The sequence below is a fragment of the Eleginops maclovinus genome, chromosome 18, assembly GCF_036324505.1.
Source record: "Eleginops maclovinus isolate JMC-PN-2008 ecotype Puerto Natales chromosome 18, JC_Emac_rtc_rv5, whole genome shotgun sequence".
Classification (NCBI taxonomy): Eukaryota; Metazoa; Chordata; class Actinopteri; order Perciformes; family Eleginopidae; genus Eleginops; species Eleginops maclovinus.
This window is the reverse complement of record NC_086366.1, coordinates 11,272,897-11,290,477: the sequence shown is the minus strand read 5'-3', so window position 1 is coordinate 11,290,477 and position 17,581 is coordinate 11,272,897. Positions and strand designations below refer to the sequence as shown.

At 40.5% G+C, this 17,581-nt stretch overlaps 1 protein-coding gene across 1 annotated transcript in view; it reads left to right on the top strand.

The window, feature by feature from the left end:
- Positions 1 to 17,581, top strand: part of LOC134880359 (cGMP-inhibited 3',5'-cyclic phosphodiesterase 3A-like) — a 40,898-nt gene that overhangs the window by 9,956 nt on the left and 13,361 nt on the right. The window contains 6 exon segments of the mRNA XM_063907286.1: positions 12,576 to 12,821; positions 16,234 to 16,379; positions 16,468 to 16,583; positions 16,694 to 16,937; positions 17,120 to 17,196; positions 17,367 to 17,563. Coding sequence (XP_063763356.1) covers positions 12,576 to 12,821; positions 16,234 to 16,379; positions 16,468 to 16,583; positions 16,694 to 16,937; positions 17,120 to 17,196; positions 17,367 to 17,563 — 1,026 coding nt within the window.

The window sequence follows — 17,581 nt, the reverse complement described above, 5'->3', positions numbered from 1 at the left end:
ATAACCAGTCCATAATTACTGTAGTGCATTATCCTCAATTGTAATTCATTTTTATGAGGTCTCCAAAATGATCAGGGTATTTGAAACCAGGTATGGGGGAGAGTTTATTTCAGGTCAAGTTTTGATATTCAGAAATAATTGGATCGTTTCTATAAATGGCACCATGTTTTTTCTGCGAGCTGTGGTAACGCACCTAGAAGGGAGCGCTTGGTTCTCATCTGAAGAGCAGACGAAGGAGTTTGCCTCGGGCTGTGATGTGTGTACAGGATGGTCCACACACTGCACACACAAACCGTCTCTCTATCTCTTACTCTCAGTTTCTCACTGTCTCAATCAAATGCTCTCACAAACGTGCACAAAGCAACATATTCCAATGTACATTTACTATATGATCCGGTTTGGATCCTTTAGGCTTGTGCAGCTTGTGCTAATGTCAAGTGTTACCTTCTTTCATTCAGCTTATTTTCTTTAGCCGCTGCCTTTATCTGCCTCCCACTTTTCCTCCTCTACCTCCCTCTCTCCAATCTCATTCAACAAGGAATTCAATGAACAAGTCTTTATTGGATGAGGCTGCTGTGGTGTAAAATAGGCTGAGTGTGTTTGGTTTAGCCTGAAGACACAGTTACCCAGAAGAGCTGTTTTCTTTCTACTCTGTGTCTTTTTTATTGTTATTGGTCTTTCAGACTAGTGCTTACATATTGTTACATTTTGTGAACGAACACAAGAAACACATCTTACACAGAAACAGGAGTTATAGCTTTTGCATACAGAGCGGCCTCTGTTTGTATCTCTGGATGAGACAGGGACACCATAATCATTTGATATTGACAAAGTTATATGATCAGGTTGCTTCTGGATAGACTGTGTTTACAGTTATCAAACTGGGAGTAATGTCTCTGATAACCAGCGATTACAAAGATAAGCCCAAAAATATTTTTTGTTAAGTCATTATACATACAGCTTCAAATGGAATACCAGTGTCTGGACGCTCACGTTGTTCCCATGGGACTCTGCCTGAAATGCTAACACCTGGCAACGTCAGTGTCAATCAACAAGAGCAGAAAGCTGACAGAGAGAAGTGGGTAGTGGGAGCTGTGACGCACTCCCCTCTCACAGTAATAGGAGTACAGAATGACAAGCTGGCGTCAGTAGCCTAACATGGGTACAACAACACGAGGGAAAAGCACTCCACTTAGACTTGGAGCCTTGGAGGGAGGAGGAAGACGGCAATGTAATGGTGTGCGTGCGTTTGCATGCGTGCGTGTTTCCGATGAGTCTTGCGTGTGATTCAGCTTCAGTGAAGTATAAATGACAAGCATATCATGCAAGATTATTAATGGTATACATTTGAATATGTAATTCAGAGGTAAAGACAGTCTTTTTTTAAAATAATTGAACATTAATTTTCTACCGTGGTGTATATTACATGAAACAATTAGATACATGAACACAAATAACCTGACGAGAATGTCTGGGATTTTTGTGCAAGGATGCAATATTTCTTAACATTTGTTTTTGCACTATTTCTTCTCAGATTCCTGAGAAAAATATTTTGTTTATTTTGTTTCTGCTCAACTTTTTATTTACCATTCCACATCCACACTGGCATTTATTTCTGGTTTTGCATTTTTACATTTCAACATTCTTATATTTGACAATCCAGTTTAACACAGACAACTCGTAAAGCCTGTGTGTTTTGTCTGTAGTGTATTTACTCTGTTCGCTGTTATATTAATCATTAAACACATCAGCAGATACAGGACATATGATCAAACGCAAATGCAAAAGCACTGTTTTATGAGCTGCTGTTGTGTCGTACATGAGAAGGACATTACAAAGATGTACATCTTAATTTGCTGACAGATGCATAGATGCATTTTCTTGACAGTACATGCAAAAGCTTCGTCATGCAACTCTGCTACAGAACACACACACACACACACACACACACACACACACACACACACACACACACACACACACACACACACACACACACACACACACACACACACACACACACACACACACACACACACACACACACACACACACACACACACACAGATGCACACATTTGCCTGAGGCTCTGTTGGTGGCTGCCATTGGCACAATCCATTCACAGTGGACAAAAATGGGAAGATAATAATTCAGCTTTTTCTACAATTTTATCTATACATTCACTCTCAGCATTACCTCATTTTTCAATTTATTAAGGACATTATACTCTGCTCGAAGTCGTGGGAGAAAGTATTTTCCCAGCTCTCTTACCTGCTTTTATTATTCAAGTCATCATAATCTGACTTGGGAATGTTACAAATTATTGATATAGGACTCAGCAATTTGTGTCAATAAGATTTGTATTTATAGATAATATTTAACATCACCGTAATTTTAATCAGCATCTTGTCATGCTTACCCAATTGTTAGTATAAGTGTAACAAATGATAAGGACATCTGTGGTATTGTCATTGTGTGTCGTTATTGCATTCTAACTTGCCATCATCAATGCAAATCAATATTCGACTGATATGCTCAGATAACTGACCAGACGCTTGCTTAACAGAGTGACGTGAGCGTGTAATGAGATCAATAAGCAATTGCTGGTGTGGTCTGGTCTTATAGTGCAGTGACAGGACCCCTGATACTCTGATTGGAAACAATTATCATCAGTGAGCAACGCTAACATGGTTTTGAGTGATGACGGTCATGAGTGCATGTCTGAATTCACGTGCGGGGATTGGTGAGTCATCACCATCCAGTCCATCTTTCCCCCTCGCGCACACATGCATACATGCACACAAACACAAACGCACACAGGCACAGAGGCACACAGGCAGAAAATGCAGACACGGGCAGCTTTGCCAAATCCTTTTGGCAAGCTAGTTGTGTCGAGTGGGTAAACAATGATTCTTAGGGTCACTATGAACCAGCTTTTCTAGAAAACATTATTTGCTGCATTTTTCTTTTCTTTTCACTTTAAGGAGAACAACAAAATTAGGTTATTGAGCAACAACATTAGAAAACAAGACAAATATTTTTCAATGACAAGCCTTCGTTCGAAGACTTAAAAATGTTGTTCTGCAACAGGGAGCAATGGTAAATTGGATTCTGATTTTTGTTTTTGTTTTGATGGTTAAGGCAGTAATACATACCGGTGGTGTGCAGTTTAATGCAATGTACATACTATACATTTAAATACATTTTTAATATAGCCAGATGAAGGGGATGCAATAATAATGATATATCAAATTTAATATATGCTGGTTTGGTTTCTTTTATTGTTTTCATTTTAAAATTGACCTCATATATGAGTCACAATAATTTAATGATAGAGGAATTATTTCTATATTTGATAGTAGGCCTACATTCTTTTCCACCAAATTTTGTTCTGATTTGTGATCATCCTTATCTTTTTCTCTATCCCTCTCTCCATATTATGTCCTTTGTCTCTCCCCTCTCTGTTTTCTGCCCCAGCTGGACTCTCAGAACATTTGCTGGTCAGTAGGGGTTTTGGTCTGGCTTGCTCTTGGAATCCGTGGGTCGTGACAAACATTGTGTGTGTGTGTGTGTGTGTGTGTGTGTGTGTGTGTGTGTGTGTGTGTGTGTGTGTGTGTGTGTGTGTGTGTGTGTGTGTGTGTGTGTGTGTGTGTGTGTGTGTGTGTGTGTGTGTGTGTGTGGGGTGGGGGGTGGGGGGGTGTGTGTGGGGGTGGGGGGGTGGGGGGGTGGATGTGTGTGTGAACTTGTAATCTAACAAATATTCATACAGAATAACTTCCCAAGGTTAAAGACTGTCACAAAATGTGTTACAGTCTTGTTAACAACCTCAATTGCCTTTTCTTTGAAAGAGATGACAGGAAAAATAATCGGGATGTCAAAGTACACAACAAAGTAACTGGTGGATTCAAGGACTATTTTTACCATGTATGATTTTTTTCTTAAGCCCAGGGGGCTGCTACAAGAAATGCTGTGGTTTTGAGGAGAATGATAAAGAACATGCAGCACTAGACATCATTTAGAAGTAGTCAATACTAACATACTCTTTTGTAATATGAATAATTGTGTCAACAGTGTTTCAAGCATTATGGCCTGGCAGGTAATACCTATATAGGACGATGCCCTCATGATAACATTTGTATCACTGGGAATCTCTGGATAGAGATATGATGTTCAGGTATGTTTCAAATGCATGGTGAAACTAAAGGTTAATTGGCATAATAGCACAATTACATAAAACCATGGTTGTTTTTAAATGCATTGTTTTGTTTTTAATAATCATTTAGTTGTATGCTCTTGTTAAACGTGTAGATTTGTCAAATACACACAATAGGCTTGTCCCTGGGAACACATTTAAGTTCTGCATACAGGAAAAACACCCCTGAGATTACTAATGTTCACATAAACAAAAAGAGCTCCCCCTGCAGTGTGCTGTATGTTCACACATGGGATGGTCATCCCAGCAATATAACACTCAGGTGTGTTAAGATAAACCACCATAAAACTGCACAAAACATTGACAATTTAATTGTTTGACCTATTCTGATATGAAATATGCCTGTGTTGGCATAAGTGCAATTAGCAGCAGTTTACGTAACTGAAAGATACAGCTGTCAGAGATTAAGTGGCTCAGGCGTGCATTAAGACTCTGTGATTTCCCAGCCTCTTAAAGACTTGAAAATGTTTATTTAATGTTCATTTGAGGTGTAGGTGAGCTGTAATGGAGACCTTCAAGAAAGAGTGCAGAGGAGGATTTGACGGCCCCGTTGAATGATAGAGGTCTCAATGTTGTGTGGTTTGTAATAGAGAGTAGGATTTGTTTTTAAATGGCACATGCTGTATTCCAAAATGAGATATACATATTATTTAACATTATCATGGAGTTCATTGTGAATAAGCATTACTGTGTTTCAATTCTTCCAATCACCCACCCTCCCTTCCTGAGGGCCCCACATAAAACATGAATCAGCTGCATTAGACAGATTATCTCATCTGCCATTCAAGATGCAAAGTCATCTCCGGTGGATGGCAGTTGCACTGTCAGGTCATCTAATTTTGAGCCACTTTATACATCAGCCTAACTACTACGACAACAAGAGCAGTCCTCATATGCAACATACACTAACAGACACACAGGGACTTAAACACACACTATAAGTTTAGGAATAGTTATTTAAAAATGATAATATTAATTATAAATACAGCAATAATAATAAACCATCTAAAATGTCAGACAATTTCAAGGGACAGAGATATAACAGAACAAATTACAACACAGTGGGGTTGCAACAGAGCAAAGCATCATGACTGAAATCAACCTCTACTGTCTGGTATGATTAGTTGTGCTTCCCATTAATAGCTTTTCTTCATCTTCCTTATATGCAGGTCACCAACTGTACATGACATGCAATATATAGGTCGAAGAAGTCCAAGGTCTTTGTTGTTACTGCGTTCGCTTCGGGTGCCTTTTGGGACTGCTTGTGGTTTTTTTCAGTTCAAAATGATGCCTCTTTTATTCATGAGAATAGAGATTGGTCTGGGAAATGCCTAATCCAGCTAAGCACAAAAATTATGGAAACAAGTGGAAATGGTTATTAAAGGGGATTTTCGAAAACTTCCGAGCTTTCGTATTTAGGGAAAACCTCTCGGAAACTCATTGTCAGACTGTGAAATTGAATCAAGTTGTTTCTTTTTGGACATATATAGTAAACCATTGCAGCAAAGGGACTGGTAGAGGTTGGTGATGGTTGGGAGTGGTATGTAGATCAGCCCTCCAGTAATGAGTATGATGTGTGCTTTTCTTTTTCTTAATCATCAGCGCGTGCTCTTCTTTTATTTTAGATGGGTTGGCATAGAGAGAGGGATGAAAGGAGGAGGAAGAAGTAAAGGAGAAGAAAAGGAAAAGTGTGTGTCACAGGTCTCTAGCAGAAGAGTCTGTTTTTGCTTCAGTCTTCAGATTATAAGCCAGCCAGAATGAGGCTGCATGAGCTCTGAGCAGATCCCAGGTCAGTGTAGCCCTGAAGGAAAGAGAGAGGAAGGATGTGAGCGTGTTTGGCATCATTTTTTTCACCACTTAGCGTAGTACAATAGCACTTGACACATTACTGCAGGACATTTTTTAACAACACATTTTAATTAGTTTATGATTTCACAGATGTGTTTAGGTTGTCTTGATATGAAGGTTGTTTGGCTCAATGCTTGAATAAATGTAAACTAGATTATTGTTTTGGTAACATCAAGCCCATGAGCTTTAAGTCATTTTAGCTAAGGTTTAGGCCAAAAGGTCCTTTCAAACTCTTTTAGTAATCAAATTTGTCCATCTTTATTTTTACCTGCAAAAATATTTTCCATACATATTTCAATGTTTGCATTTTTTAAAACTGTAGGATCCCCTTTAGTGTATGCCTCCTAGAAACCCGGGCGCTAACGTTTTGTAGCTTCATTGTCAATTTTAACATATGACATTTATTTAGGTCAGCTAATTGTTTTCCTAGCATTAAAGAGGGCTTTCGCACTAGCAAGGCCAACGATGTTAAGGTTATAATATTTATTCAGACATAAAAACCGAAGAAGAGAACAACATCTTTTCAACAAATATCTGCAAATTATAACTTCTATATTATTTTTTTAAGTCAATATTTAAATCCATCCGAAACTGACTTCCTACTGGACATGTGGCTCCAGCTTCAGCCAACAACAAATCTACCATCTTAATTGACTTTTAATGAATCAATATGTGCATCCGTTTCCTGATGCAGAAAGCCCTTTTCTGATAATGCACATCACTCGCTGCTCGGTTGTCATGCATCACCTGCTATCACAGGAAACACTCGACAAGTAGTGGGCGTAACTGTGACCAACTGAGCCCCGAACAACAATTTTATGGTACATATTCGAGTCACTTTGATCTTTGTCCCGATGTATCCTAGCAACCAGGTATGTCCAATACAACTGATTTCAGGGTATTGCAAGTCTTCTCATCCCTCAACCGGTGGTGAACATTTGCAATTGGCAAATGCGGAAACAGGGGCGGGTGAGAAAACAGAAGGACGTTCATGAAGCAGCAGAGAAGAGGAGAGCAGAGGAGAGGAAGTGTTTGTAGACTTCATTAGTGAAATGTCACTTGCTTTGGATTGAGTTCTTACGTCTTTGACATTTGAAATAGGGAAAAAAAAGACAGTCGTCTTGAAACTACAGTGGAGGAATCTAGATAGCTGGATCTGGATTTAGCAGTTGTCTTTAACTTGAACACGAATGATGCAGAGAAGACACTCAGCAAATACCACAGGACGCCATCAGGACAACACACGTCCTCCTAAACAGGTTAAGTATTGGTTTTCCTGTGTTTCCTCTTCAGTCAGAATGTGCTCTTTGTAGTCGACCTGTGCCAGCTCTGTGCCTGTGTACGTGCACACATGTGTGCAGGGAAAGGAAAGCCATTTAGTCAGTAATGATGAGATGGTTTAAATAGGACAACTTGAAGCAATGTCTAATTTAGGCTTCTTGATTTTTTAGGTCAATTACGCATGTGAGACTGTAGAATTCGTCAGCAGGAGGGTGAAGCCACTGTTTGAGAGACTCGGTGTCCCTGTGGTTCTTAGATTTTAGATATTTGTTGAGCAGCATTTTCTTTCGTGGTGGATGTGTCATGTGTTATCTTACTCAAACACAATGGTTTGAATAGTTTGATTATCTCCAACATTAAACTTGAAAACAGTTGCATTGATATCTATTGATTTTCTCTAAGCGCCATTTTTGCACATTGTGAGAGACGGTTAGATATTTTGCAAAATTGTAAACAAAGGGTATTCTTGTCCAGCTCAGGAAACACATCTTAGCTCACCTGTGCTCCCTCTAAAACACATACTTCTCTCATAATTATTACCAAATCAAAAGATACACGTGTTAATGATTAATAGCCTCACTAATGCCAGACACTCCTGCAATTCTGCATTCATCGTGCTGCATCCAGATCATGATCTTGGCCTCTGGCATGCTACGTTGGCTACAAATGCCTCAGCATTAAATCTTAAAGCACAGAAACTTTCTTCATATTTTATTCTTTTCTGTTCTGTTGGTGTAGTAGTACAGAGACAACGGGCTGCTCCTCACTGTATGTACAGTTGTTGTAGGTTTCGCTGTCGAGAAGCTCAGCTGCCTGTTCTCATTTTCACTTGACTGGCCATGGCCTGCCTGTGGACTCACTCTCTCTTTGGCTCTTTCTATCTCTATCGCTCTTTATCTCTCTCTCTCTGCTCTCACCATCTGCCTTTATGCCTGATCTGCCTACATATCTCTTAACTGTCTCTCAGGAGAGAGCTGGGGGATGGGGTAGAGAGTGGAAAACTGATATTGTGGGAAATATCAGATATGGGAAGAAGAGGAACATGTGAAATAGGAAGCTGGAAGAAAAAAGAATTGCAAACGGGGTTAGCGAAAGTGAGCGTAATGTACATCCCCATGATAATAACTTTGACATCTGCGTCAAAGATCTCATAGTGTGTGTGTGTGGTTCAAGCCTGATGATTGAAATCAAAACATAACATTTTGAATGCATGGCCTGACATTAAATCTGGTTACATGTTTGTTGTGCCTGTGAGGAATATGTCATGTCAGTTTCTTTCACAAAGGTGCCTTTTGAATCATCTAAACGTAACAAATATTATTTAGTGATGATGGATCGATTTCACTACTCTCTTTACCTTTTTATGGTCTGGAGAAGGATCTGGTATATATTTTATTGATACAGATATAAATACTGATACTGTGTATTGATACTGATACTTCAATCAATATTGTTGTTGATACTACCGTCCATAGTTTGGTTTAGAAAATAAAGACATACAAACCTCTTTTTACAATGATGATAACTTTTATCTTGATTTGATGATGTAGAGGCGATCACATTTTTTCTTTGGCAATACCTCCTGCATGAGGACGTAGGAGCAGCAGCTGCTTTACAAAGGCAGTCAAATATGTTGCACTGCTTTATTGAATGTAGTATTGTGTTCCATGAAGGTTCCTGGTGTTTTCCTCACATTGCATGGAAGCTCGAGTCTCAAGCTATCCTGGGAAATGACTGTCATGTGCTGCTAGGGGCCATGGTTTAGGTGTGTGAGGAAACAACATCAGAACAGAACTAGTTTTTTGTTTAATAAAAGAAGAGAAAAGCACTGAATGCTTTTTTAATTGACAATTTCACTTTTTTTCCAACTGGTTTCACTAAGAGTTGGATAGACAGATGATGCAATCCCCTGCCAAGTGTTTTATATTTGAAATTTCCTGCTTTCCCACATATTTTTGATTGACGGCTACTTTCATGGTCCTTTTTTACAAGCAACTAACTTATATGTTGCAATTAGATGGATTTTCATTACATTAAAGGTACCCTATTATGCAAAATGCACTTTTTGCTGTCTTTTACACATAAATATGTGTTCCTGGTGTGTAAGGAGACTCACGAAGTGGCAACAAATACAACCCTCTCTCTCTTTTCCTCCTTCCCCACATCTCTAAAAACGGGGCTACAAATGAGCTGATCCAGATTTGCTGCAGATATGACGTCATATCAGAAATGTAGGCTGGCTTTACATTGAACTCCTGGCAAGGTCCCACTCACGTGACACGTCTCAACCTATCATCCGCAATATACGAGCTGAATCCACTCTGCAGCACCTCTGTGTATTCAGCAGGATGTCTGCAGGAGGGACTTAGAGTTGTTGTATATGCAATACATATAATGTCACGGTTCTAGTGGTAAACACTGAGAAGTGTTTCAGAAATAATGCTTGATGTGGTTTGGAACATAATATGGCGTTTAATCATGGCAGCGTTTAGCTGAGTTGAGAAACTTCTCTCTTCAGACAGAGATCATGCGCTACAAATTTAAAGCGACAGTCACAGAATCAGCACTTTCGAAAACGGGGCTGAAACAGAGGGATAGCGGACAACCTAAAATTCATGATGATCTGTTTGGTAATTTGAGCAAAACACGCCAGAGAAATGTTTCTTAAATATATATATTTGAGACCTATAATATATGCCATAAAAGAGCATATTAGGAGACCTTTAAGTGAAGTTAGCCTCTACTCTTTGAGTTTCACTTTGATGATGTTATGTGGCTTTGAGTCGTAATTTAAATCAGCAGCTCTACACTTGATTCTCAGACCTTATTTTTCTTATGTGTGTTCATCATCATAAGCCAGTTTTGAATAATGTTTTTTGTTACAATGCACTGCATTTGTTGAGTGATTGTATCCCATCTTCCTGTGCACAGCAGGTACTGTATTAATCTAAAAAGCCTGAAACACTGATCCCTAGGGGCAATTCTGGTACATGCATGTGTGTATACACTCATTTGCCTGTTTGTGTGCCCACTGTTGATTTACTCGTTGACCATCGCTCCGCCTGCTGTCTCCTGTGGGCCTTTATGCTGGGAGGAATCGATAACCTTCTCCCTTGTGTTGCCTCACTGTGTCTCCACCAGAACGTCGCTAGGTAGCACTCCTTCATCTCAAATGCTTATACATGTTTTACTGACTGGACTTGCAAAGGCAAAAATGTAATGTAGCTATGTTGTTTGTTTCCCATGCTTAAATAGAAATCTGACAGAGAAGAAAGGTTTCCTGAAAACAGCTGCAACACACACACACACACACACACACACACACACACACACACACACACACACACACACACACACACACACACACACACACACACACACACACACACACAGTCAAGCTCCTTCTATCTCACTCTCTCCCTGACATTAGCTGAACAGAGACCATTACTGCCAGGTAATGGGTGAATGTCACAATAGCAGGATGTCATAAAGCTCTGGAGTGGTCTAATGGGTTTTGTTCAGGTTGAGGTGACACATGCACACCCGCTCATGCACAAAAACAGACACGCACTCTTCCAGGAAACTATCTTCCTATGTGCTTGATGCATTTACTCATCACATCACAGGCCCGAGCTCTGATATGTTTGAAGAGCTAATACAATCTGTTTAAAGAAGCAAATTATGAGAATCATCTGTCACTTTGTTTGACTACAGAGGGGGGGCTCTGCCATTGTTACCTTTTATGTTTCCCCATTTACTCTACCTACTCTACTTTTAGTACCTACGATTAAACTCTACCAGAGACAAATATATGTACAGTATGTGAAAAAGAGTGACTGAAAGTGATTGAGGACCAACATAACGTGGCATACTAAATAAAATCAGAGCCAAAGTGAGGGGCACAGATACAAGCGGAGTGGCAAAGGCAGAGGTTGTTGCCAGTCTCCAAGCCTTGTGGCCTCGGGGGGGGGGGGCAGGCAGATGGGAGAGTGAAGGCTTATGCGTGGAGTTATCACGTGAGTCATTTGCTTCATGTGCTGGCACAGTGGAGGAGAACAGAATGCAGGATCGAAAAATGAGAAAAAACCTCAAGGCCAGTTTGCATTGCATTTTATAGCTGGCTGTGATTTGCGTTTATCAAGACTTCAAGAGTATAAACAGATATGTTAAGAGGATATCTACTGTATATACTGAGCAAACAGAAAAGGCTCATACAAAGTTCAACAACTGTCATGATTAAGCTTAATTATTTATTCCAAAAGATGTATTTAAAATACTTAATAGCAGGCCATAAGGCCGATGGTTTTTAATTCAAACACACTCTGTGCACTACAGGGCTTTGTCCTGTTTTATTGAAAACCACATTTTTACTAAATGTGTCCTTGCTATTAAAGTGCTTCTCACATATGTATATCCATACCAACACTGGTCCAAAAGTTCCTAAAAATGTTCTCCAAATAAGCTTTTAACTTAAAATAGAGTTGTAAACACACATCCCTGTTGTAGAGTAGTCCTGGGTATTGAATGTAGCTCTAAGATTTTGCAGGATTTTTGAGTTACAGTATCGACCCCTTGTTTTGATGTACCAAATGTGTCATATGGATTACAACGTGTGTGTGTGTGTGTGTGTGTGTGTGTGTGTGTGTGTGTGTGTGTGTGTGTGTGTGTGTGTGTGTGTGTGTGTGTGTGTGTGTGTGTGTGTGTGTGTGTGTGTGTGTGTGTGTGTGTGTGTGTGTGTGTGTGTGTGTGTGTGTGTGTGTGTGTGTGTGTGTGTGTGTGTGTGTGTGTGTGTGTGTGTGTGTGTGCGCGTGAATACATGTGTTTGGAAATTGACTAGAAGTCAATATGATGAATCATTGACAGCTAAGTGTAGGCAGGATGGGGGGTGGGAGAGTTGTTTTATTTCTAATAGGAGTATTGTAGGATGTCACTATGATATGTCTTTCAGTGTCATACATGTTCAACCTAAATAGTCATCATGGTACAAGCTTTATTTTCTATCACATTTTTAGACTTTCACATCACCTGAACAAGGATGTCACACTTAGTTCCTGCTGGGACTGTAAAATGTTAAATTAGTATAAAGACAGATGCTCCAACACACAGCAGAACACTGCTGTGTGCGTCAGTGTGGTGTGACGTATGTTCACTGCATCATCATTGCATTACACCACAAAGATGAACAAAGAATGATTATCTCATCCTCTATCTTTTCATCTCTTTTCTTTTACAGTCTTCGGGCACGAATGTGGTAGTGGACATCGCGGTGATGGGGGAGGCCCACGGTCTGATCTCAGACCTGCTGGCAGACCCTTCTTTGCCCCCCAACACCTGCAGCTCCCTGAAGGCCGTCAGCAACCTCCTCAGCACCCAGATCAGCCTCCAGCCACTCCATCGGCCTCGCATCCCTGCAGACATTAACATCTGCTCTGACTCGGAGGAGGGGCCGGAGAAAACAGAGAGACTGGCCATTCCAAAGGTGAACATTTTTCTCCCTTTTTAAAATGAGTGTATTTTTTCCTGTACTTATGACACTGATTATGTTCAATAAAATAGTATTTTATGCTGAACTATATAATCCAGATAGAAAAATCTGCATCATGGTGACTTGTAGCACTGGTCCCAACCTGAGTGTCAGGACCCTCTCAAAGATCCCAAGATAAATTGTAAGCTTCAAAGATGATTCCTATGAAATTCCATATTTTCTTTTCGGTTGAACGACTTACAATTTATTCAACACGTTACCCTCCTGTTGTGTCCGGGTCAAATTACTACTCTCATCAATCATAAATGTTTTGTTTTACATTGGATTGCCTCAAGGCCTTATGATATCCTCCACAGTAGGCATTTTGACATATTCAATTGGTGATCACCACTTATATTGAATATTGAGTGGTTTAGTCAACTTTGTAACACCAAGGGCGTTCCTGGTAAAAAAAATGGCCGCCAAATGAAATGAACGGGTAACCCTAGATTATGTTCATCCATCAGATAGTACACATCTTAACAGGCTGTTAAATAAAATTTGGTGATGATTCATGGTTTATGTGCTAATGTAAGAGCAGTTAAAACAGGCTGCTTCCATTTTTTCCGGGAACACCCAAGTAAGGTGGGAGAAACAAACACGACAGAAGGGTTATAACATGCCCCCTGGCTTGATGGCCAACTGATTATGGTGCATACCTTTACTCCCATACAGATACAGTATAAGGAGCTGTGTAAAGAGGTCTGGTATGCTCAAATCTCTCTGTCTCCACACCCCCACATTCTTGTAGTCTTCAAACCCAACTGACGCAGTGACATTAGTTGAAGCAATTTATCAGATTAAATGCAGCTCACCCTGGAGCCGCAAAAGGATTTATGGTATTGTTATTCAGCAAATATAAAACTACATTCTCCAGTTTAGGTCACACACTTCCCGTATGAACAAGAGAACTGTAAACTACCACTGGGCTCCATGATCAAAAAAAGTTTCCGAGCCCTCCCCCTCTTCGTCCCACTCTCCCCTACCCCCTCTACCTCCCTGCTAGATGAACTGTCAAAATGGTCCAAAAGTGCAGTATGGAATTATGACACTGAACCAACAGTAGGGAAGACTGCGATACATGCAAAGAATGTCTCAGCTTTGGAAGAGCAATAGCTTTTTTTAAAGACCATGTTGAAATTGCGTCTCATATGCAGTTTTGTGTTTGAGTGTGTGTTATTCAAATTAGACGTTATCGCCCTCCTTAATATGTGTTAATACTTCCTTGGGCTTTAATAGATCTTGATTTTCTCCATCAGGAAGAACATTATAAATGAAATCTGAATTTCTGAATAAGTAAAATTACATGTATTACCAGTTGAACAATTTAAGTTTTGTTGTACGCTGCAGTACAACCCCATTTCTTCCCTTACTGCTTGCGTAGTGTGGGGCTGTAATGTAGCTAACAATGACGCACAGGCTTCCAGAGGGCTTTTTAATGTTTTACAAGGCCACTACTTCAAAATGTATGCGTGCACTTAAGGCGGCAAGGAAACTAAGTAAAGCGTGTGATGCAATGCAGGATAGCCTACCAGGAAAGTGACAAGCAGCTTTAACACTGCCTGAGTGCACTCAAATGCTCGACCCATGTAGTGAAACTCAATGAGATGCTGTCTCATTTTAGCTCATTGGGGATTTGTGAGTCTGCATGAAGCAATGGGTTAAAGTTGGTGATTCAGCTGACTTGTGCTGCCCCTGTTGTATGGTTACAAATAGCAGTTACATAAAGGCAATAGGAAATGTTGATGACCAAGGTGCATTTGTTATTCTGGTGTTTACTGAGCTTAATGGGACAGCAAAACACTTTGTTTCATTTTTGTTAAAAGCTGTTGAACCGTTTTGGCTTTCTTTTCCCAGGGTTTACGTCAAGCAGTTCTGGCAATGTGTCTATTTTATAGCATCTCCAACATATTAAACCACACTTCTGGGGTTCCGATTTATATTTGTAAAAGTTCATATTACAGCTACACATTTTCCAAATCATTGCAAAGGGGTTTTCATTGTCTTCACTTTAGTACAAAAATAAAGAAACAGAGGCTTTATGTGAGACGTCCAAGATAACATGCAGCAGTGCATTACAGTCAACATCATGTCTACTTATATTATTGAAGGCTAAATTATGCATAACAATGCAGTACATATGTTTCAGATCTGAATTCGAAGCTGCATTTCCACACAGTAATACAATAAAAAAAAAAGCAGACATTTCCACCAACCACTTTGTCCTTCTTTAACACTGTTAGATGTCTTTGAATAGATTTCCTTCACTGTAAGAGAGAAGCATACAACAGTGTGTTTGCGTGTGTATATGTGTGTGTCTCTGTTTGTACTGTATGTCTGAATTTGTCTAACAAGTGAACAATCAACTTGGTTTCATTCAAACTACGTGATCCTCTGCTGCCCTCTATGGACCTGTGTGTGTGTGTGTGTGTGTGTGTGTGTGTGTGTGTGTGTGTGTGTGTGTGTGTGTGTGTGTGTGTGTGTGTGTGTGTGTGTGTGTGTGTGTGTGTGTGTGTGTGTGTGTGTGTGTGTGTGTGTGTGTGTGTGTGTGTGTGTGTGTGTGTGTGTGTGTGTGTGTGTGTGTGTGTGTGTGTGTGTGTGTGTGTGTGTGTGTGTGTGGGAGAGGGAGAGGGAGAGGGAGAGAAGGAGAGGGAGAGAAGGAGAGAGAAACAAAAACTGACTGAGTTTGGCTCAAGGCTTTACAACAAAATGTACAACTTTGGATAGATTGAAACCACGGGGGAAGCAAGTGTCACTCTCTCTACTTAGCATTCTGTCTCCCATATGTTTGAAAAAAACTGGAATCGGCTGGAGGTACAAATATGGCATCCATCTAGTTTGATGTAAAAGAGGAGACACAGCAGTTTCTTTGTAAAATAAATAGTTCTGAGTTAGCTCGTTTGCCTGAGGCTGACTTGAATTGTCAGTTCAACTAATAGAGCTATTTCTGTGTGGTAATGTAGCTGTGCTTCTTTCCTTGATGTTCTATTTGGTCTCTAATTTTGCAAACTGTGTGAACTCCGACTTTTGGGCAATTTTACCCAAGCTCTTTCTCATACTTACCTGTCATTTAAAGAAAGAATTGAAGTAGATACAGTAGGTGATATTTAATTCCTATAAAATGTACAAAACTTGCTTTATCAATACAAGGACTTTGGGTATAAAGGAATTGGAGCAGATGTGAAAAGACAGCAAGAAATAAATATGAAAGGCAAAATGTACCCATTTAATTCACATCCAAGTACCCAGGGTATGTTAAGAATAGGTAGGTTTTCTAAGGGTATTGTCATATTTAGTTGTAATTATCATAACTTGAAGCTTCTGTGGGTGTACAGTCTAAACGTGTGTTTGTTTATCTGCCTTGCAGCGTCTCAGACGGAGCTTGCCCCCAGGATTGCTTAGGAGAATCTCCTCAACTTGGACCACGACCACCTCAGCTACAGGGCTGCCTACCATCGAGCCGGGCCCTGTGCGCCGAGACCGCTCAGCCAGCATCAAACACACCACAGAGAGGTAATGCTCACACACAACGCACTACAATCAAGAAGATTACAGTAATGCTGATCACAGTAACGGAAATGGTTTTCTTTCATTGAATCAGTGAATCATGGAACAACTCCGTGATGATGACCATCTCAAAGAGTCGCTCCATGTCTGCCTCCTATGCTGCAAATGTCACTTTCAACCACCTCTACAGCAAACCACTGGGAAGACCAGGTGTGTGTCTGTGTGTTAATTAATAAGATAAAGACAGAGAAAAACGGGTATCAAGAGGATCACACGACAAAAGGGGTTTGGATAGGATTAAATATTGCCCTCTCTTTCAGGTTTCCCCCCCTCCAACGTATCACCTCTGGGCTCTCCATGCCCATCTCCTCCCCACCAGGGCACGCCTGCCTCCAGCCCTACCATCAAGACTTGTGCAGTGCAGCTTCCCGAGCCGGTTGTGCTCCTTATAGAGCAGACCCCTGGCTCTGTGGTCCCCAAGAGCCACCACAGAGCCTTAACTCACAGCCAGAGCGCCCCAAGCTCCACCACCCCTCACTGGCGACCTCCATCACTCTGTGGCAGGTAACAAACATGCACAAACACACTAGATTAAGTAACTCTCTTGTTATTTTTTGATGAGTAATTACAAATTCAGAATGTTCCAATTCTCAAATATTAAAATTAGGCTTTAAAGGCACTTTTTTGTGTCAACACGAGGGCAATTAGTCTTTCAATGAGTCGTTTCTCTTCTCTCCTCCCATCAGCTGTGGCAGGCCATTCAACAATCAATTGAACCACAGGGTGGAATCTGTCGATAAAGGGGACAGAATACCCCATCCAGGTACACAGCAGAGTAGGTCCTATGATAGCAGCCTTTTTTTGAATCTTATTCTCTCTAGGTTGATTATTTGATTCCACTTCTGCTGATCTTCTCCACATCTGCCCCTCATTGTAATTATGTTTAACCACCAGTATCTATGCATTAAATTGCAACGTTTAATGTGTCCCTAGATGAGCGCGCCGTAGCTTCCTCTGACTATGACAGCACCTACGACAGCACCTATGAGACCAACCACAGTGACAGCAGTGACTTTGCACAGAATGATGAGGAGGGAGAGGGAGGCAAGAAGCAGCCTGAAGCCAGGGAAGGTTGCAGGGAGTATCTGGCAGAGGGCATCGTTCTTCACCCACTCCTGCCATCACGAGAGGTAAGCCATCAGAAAGGG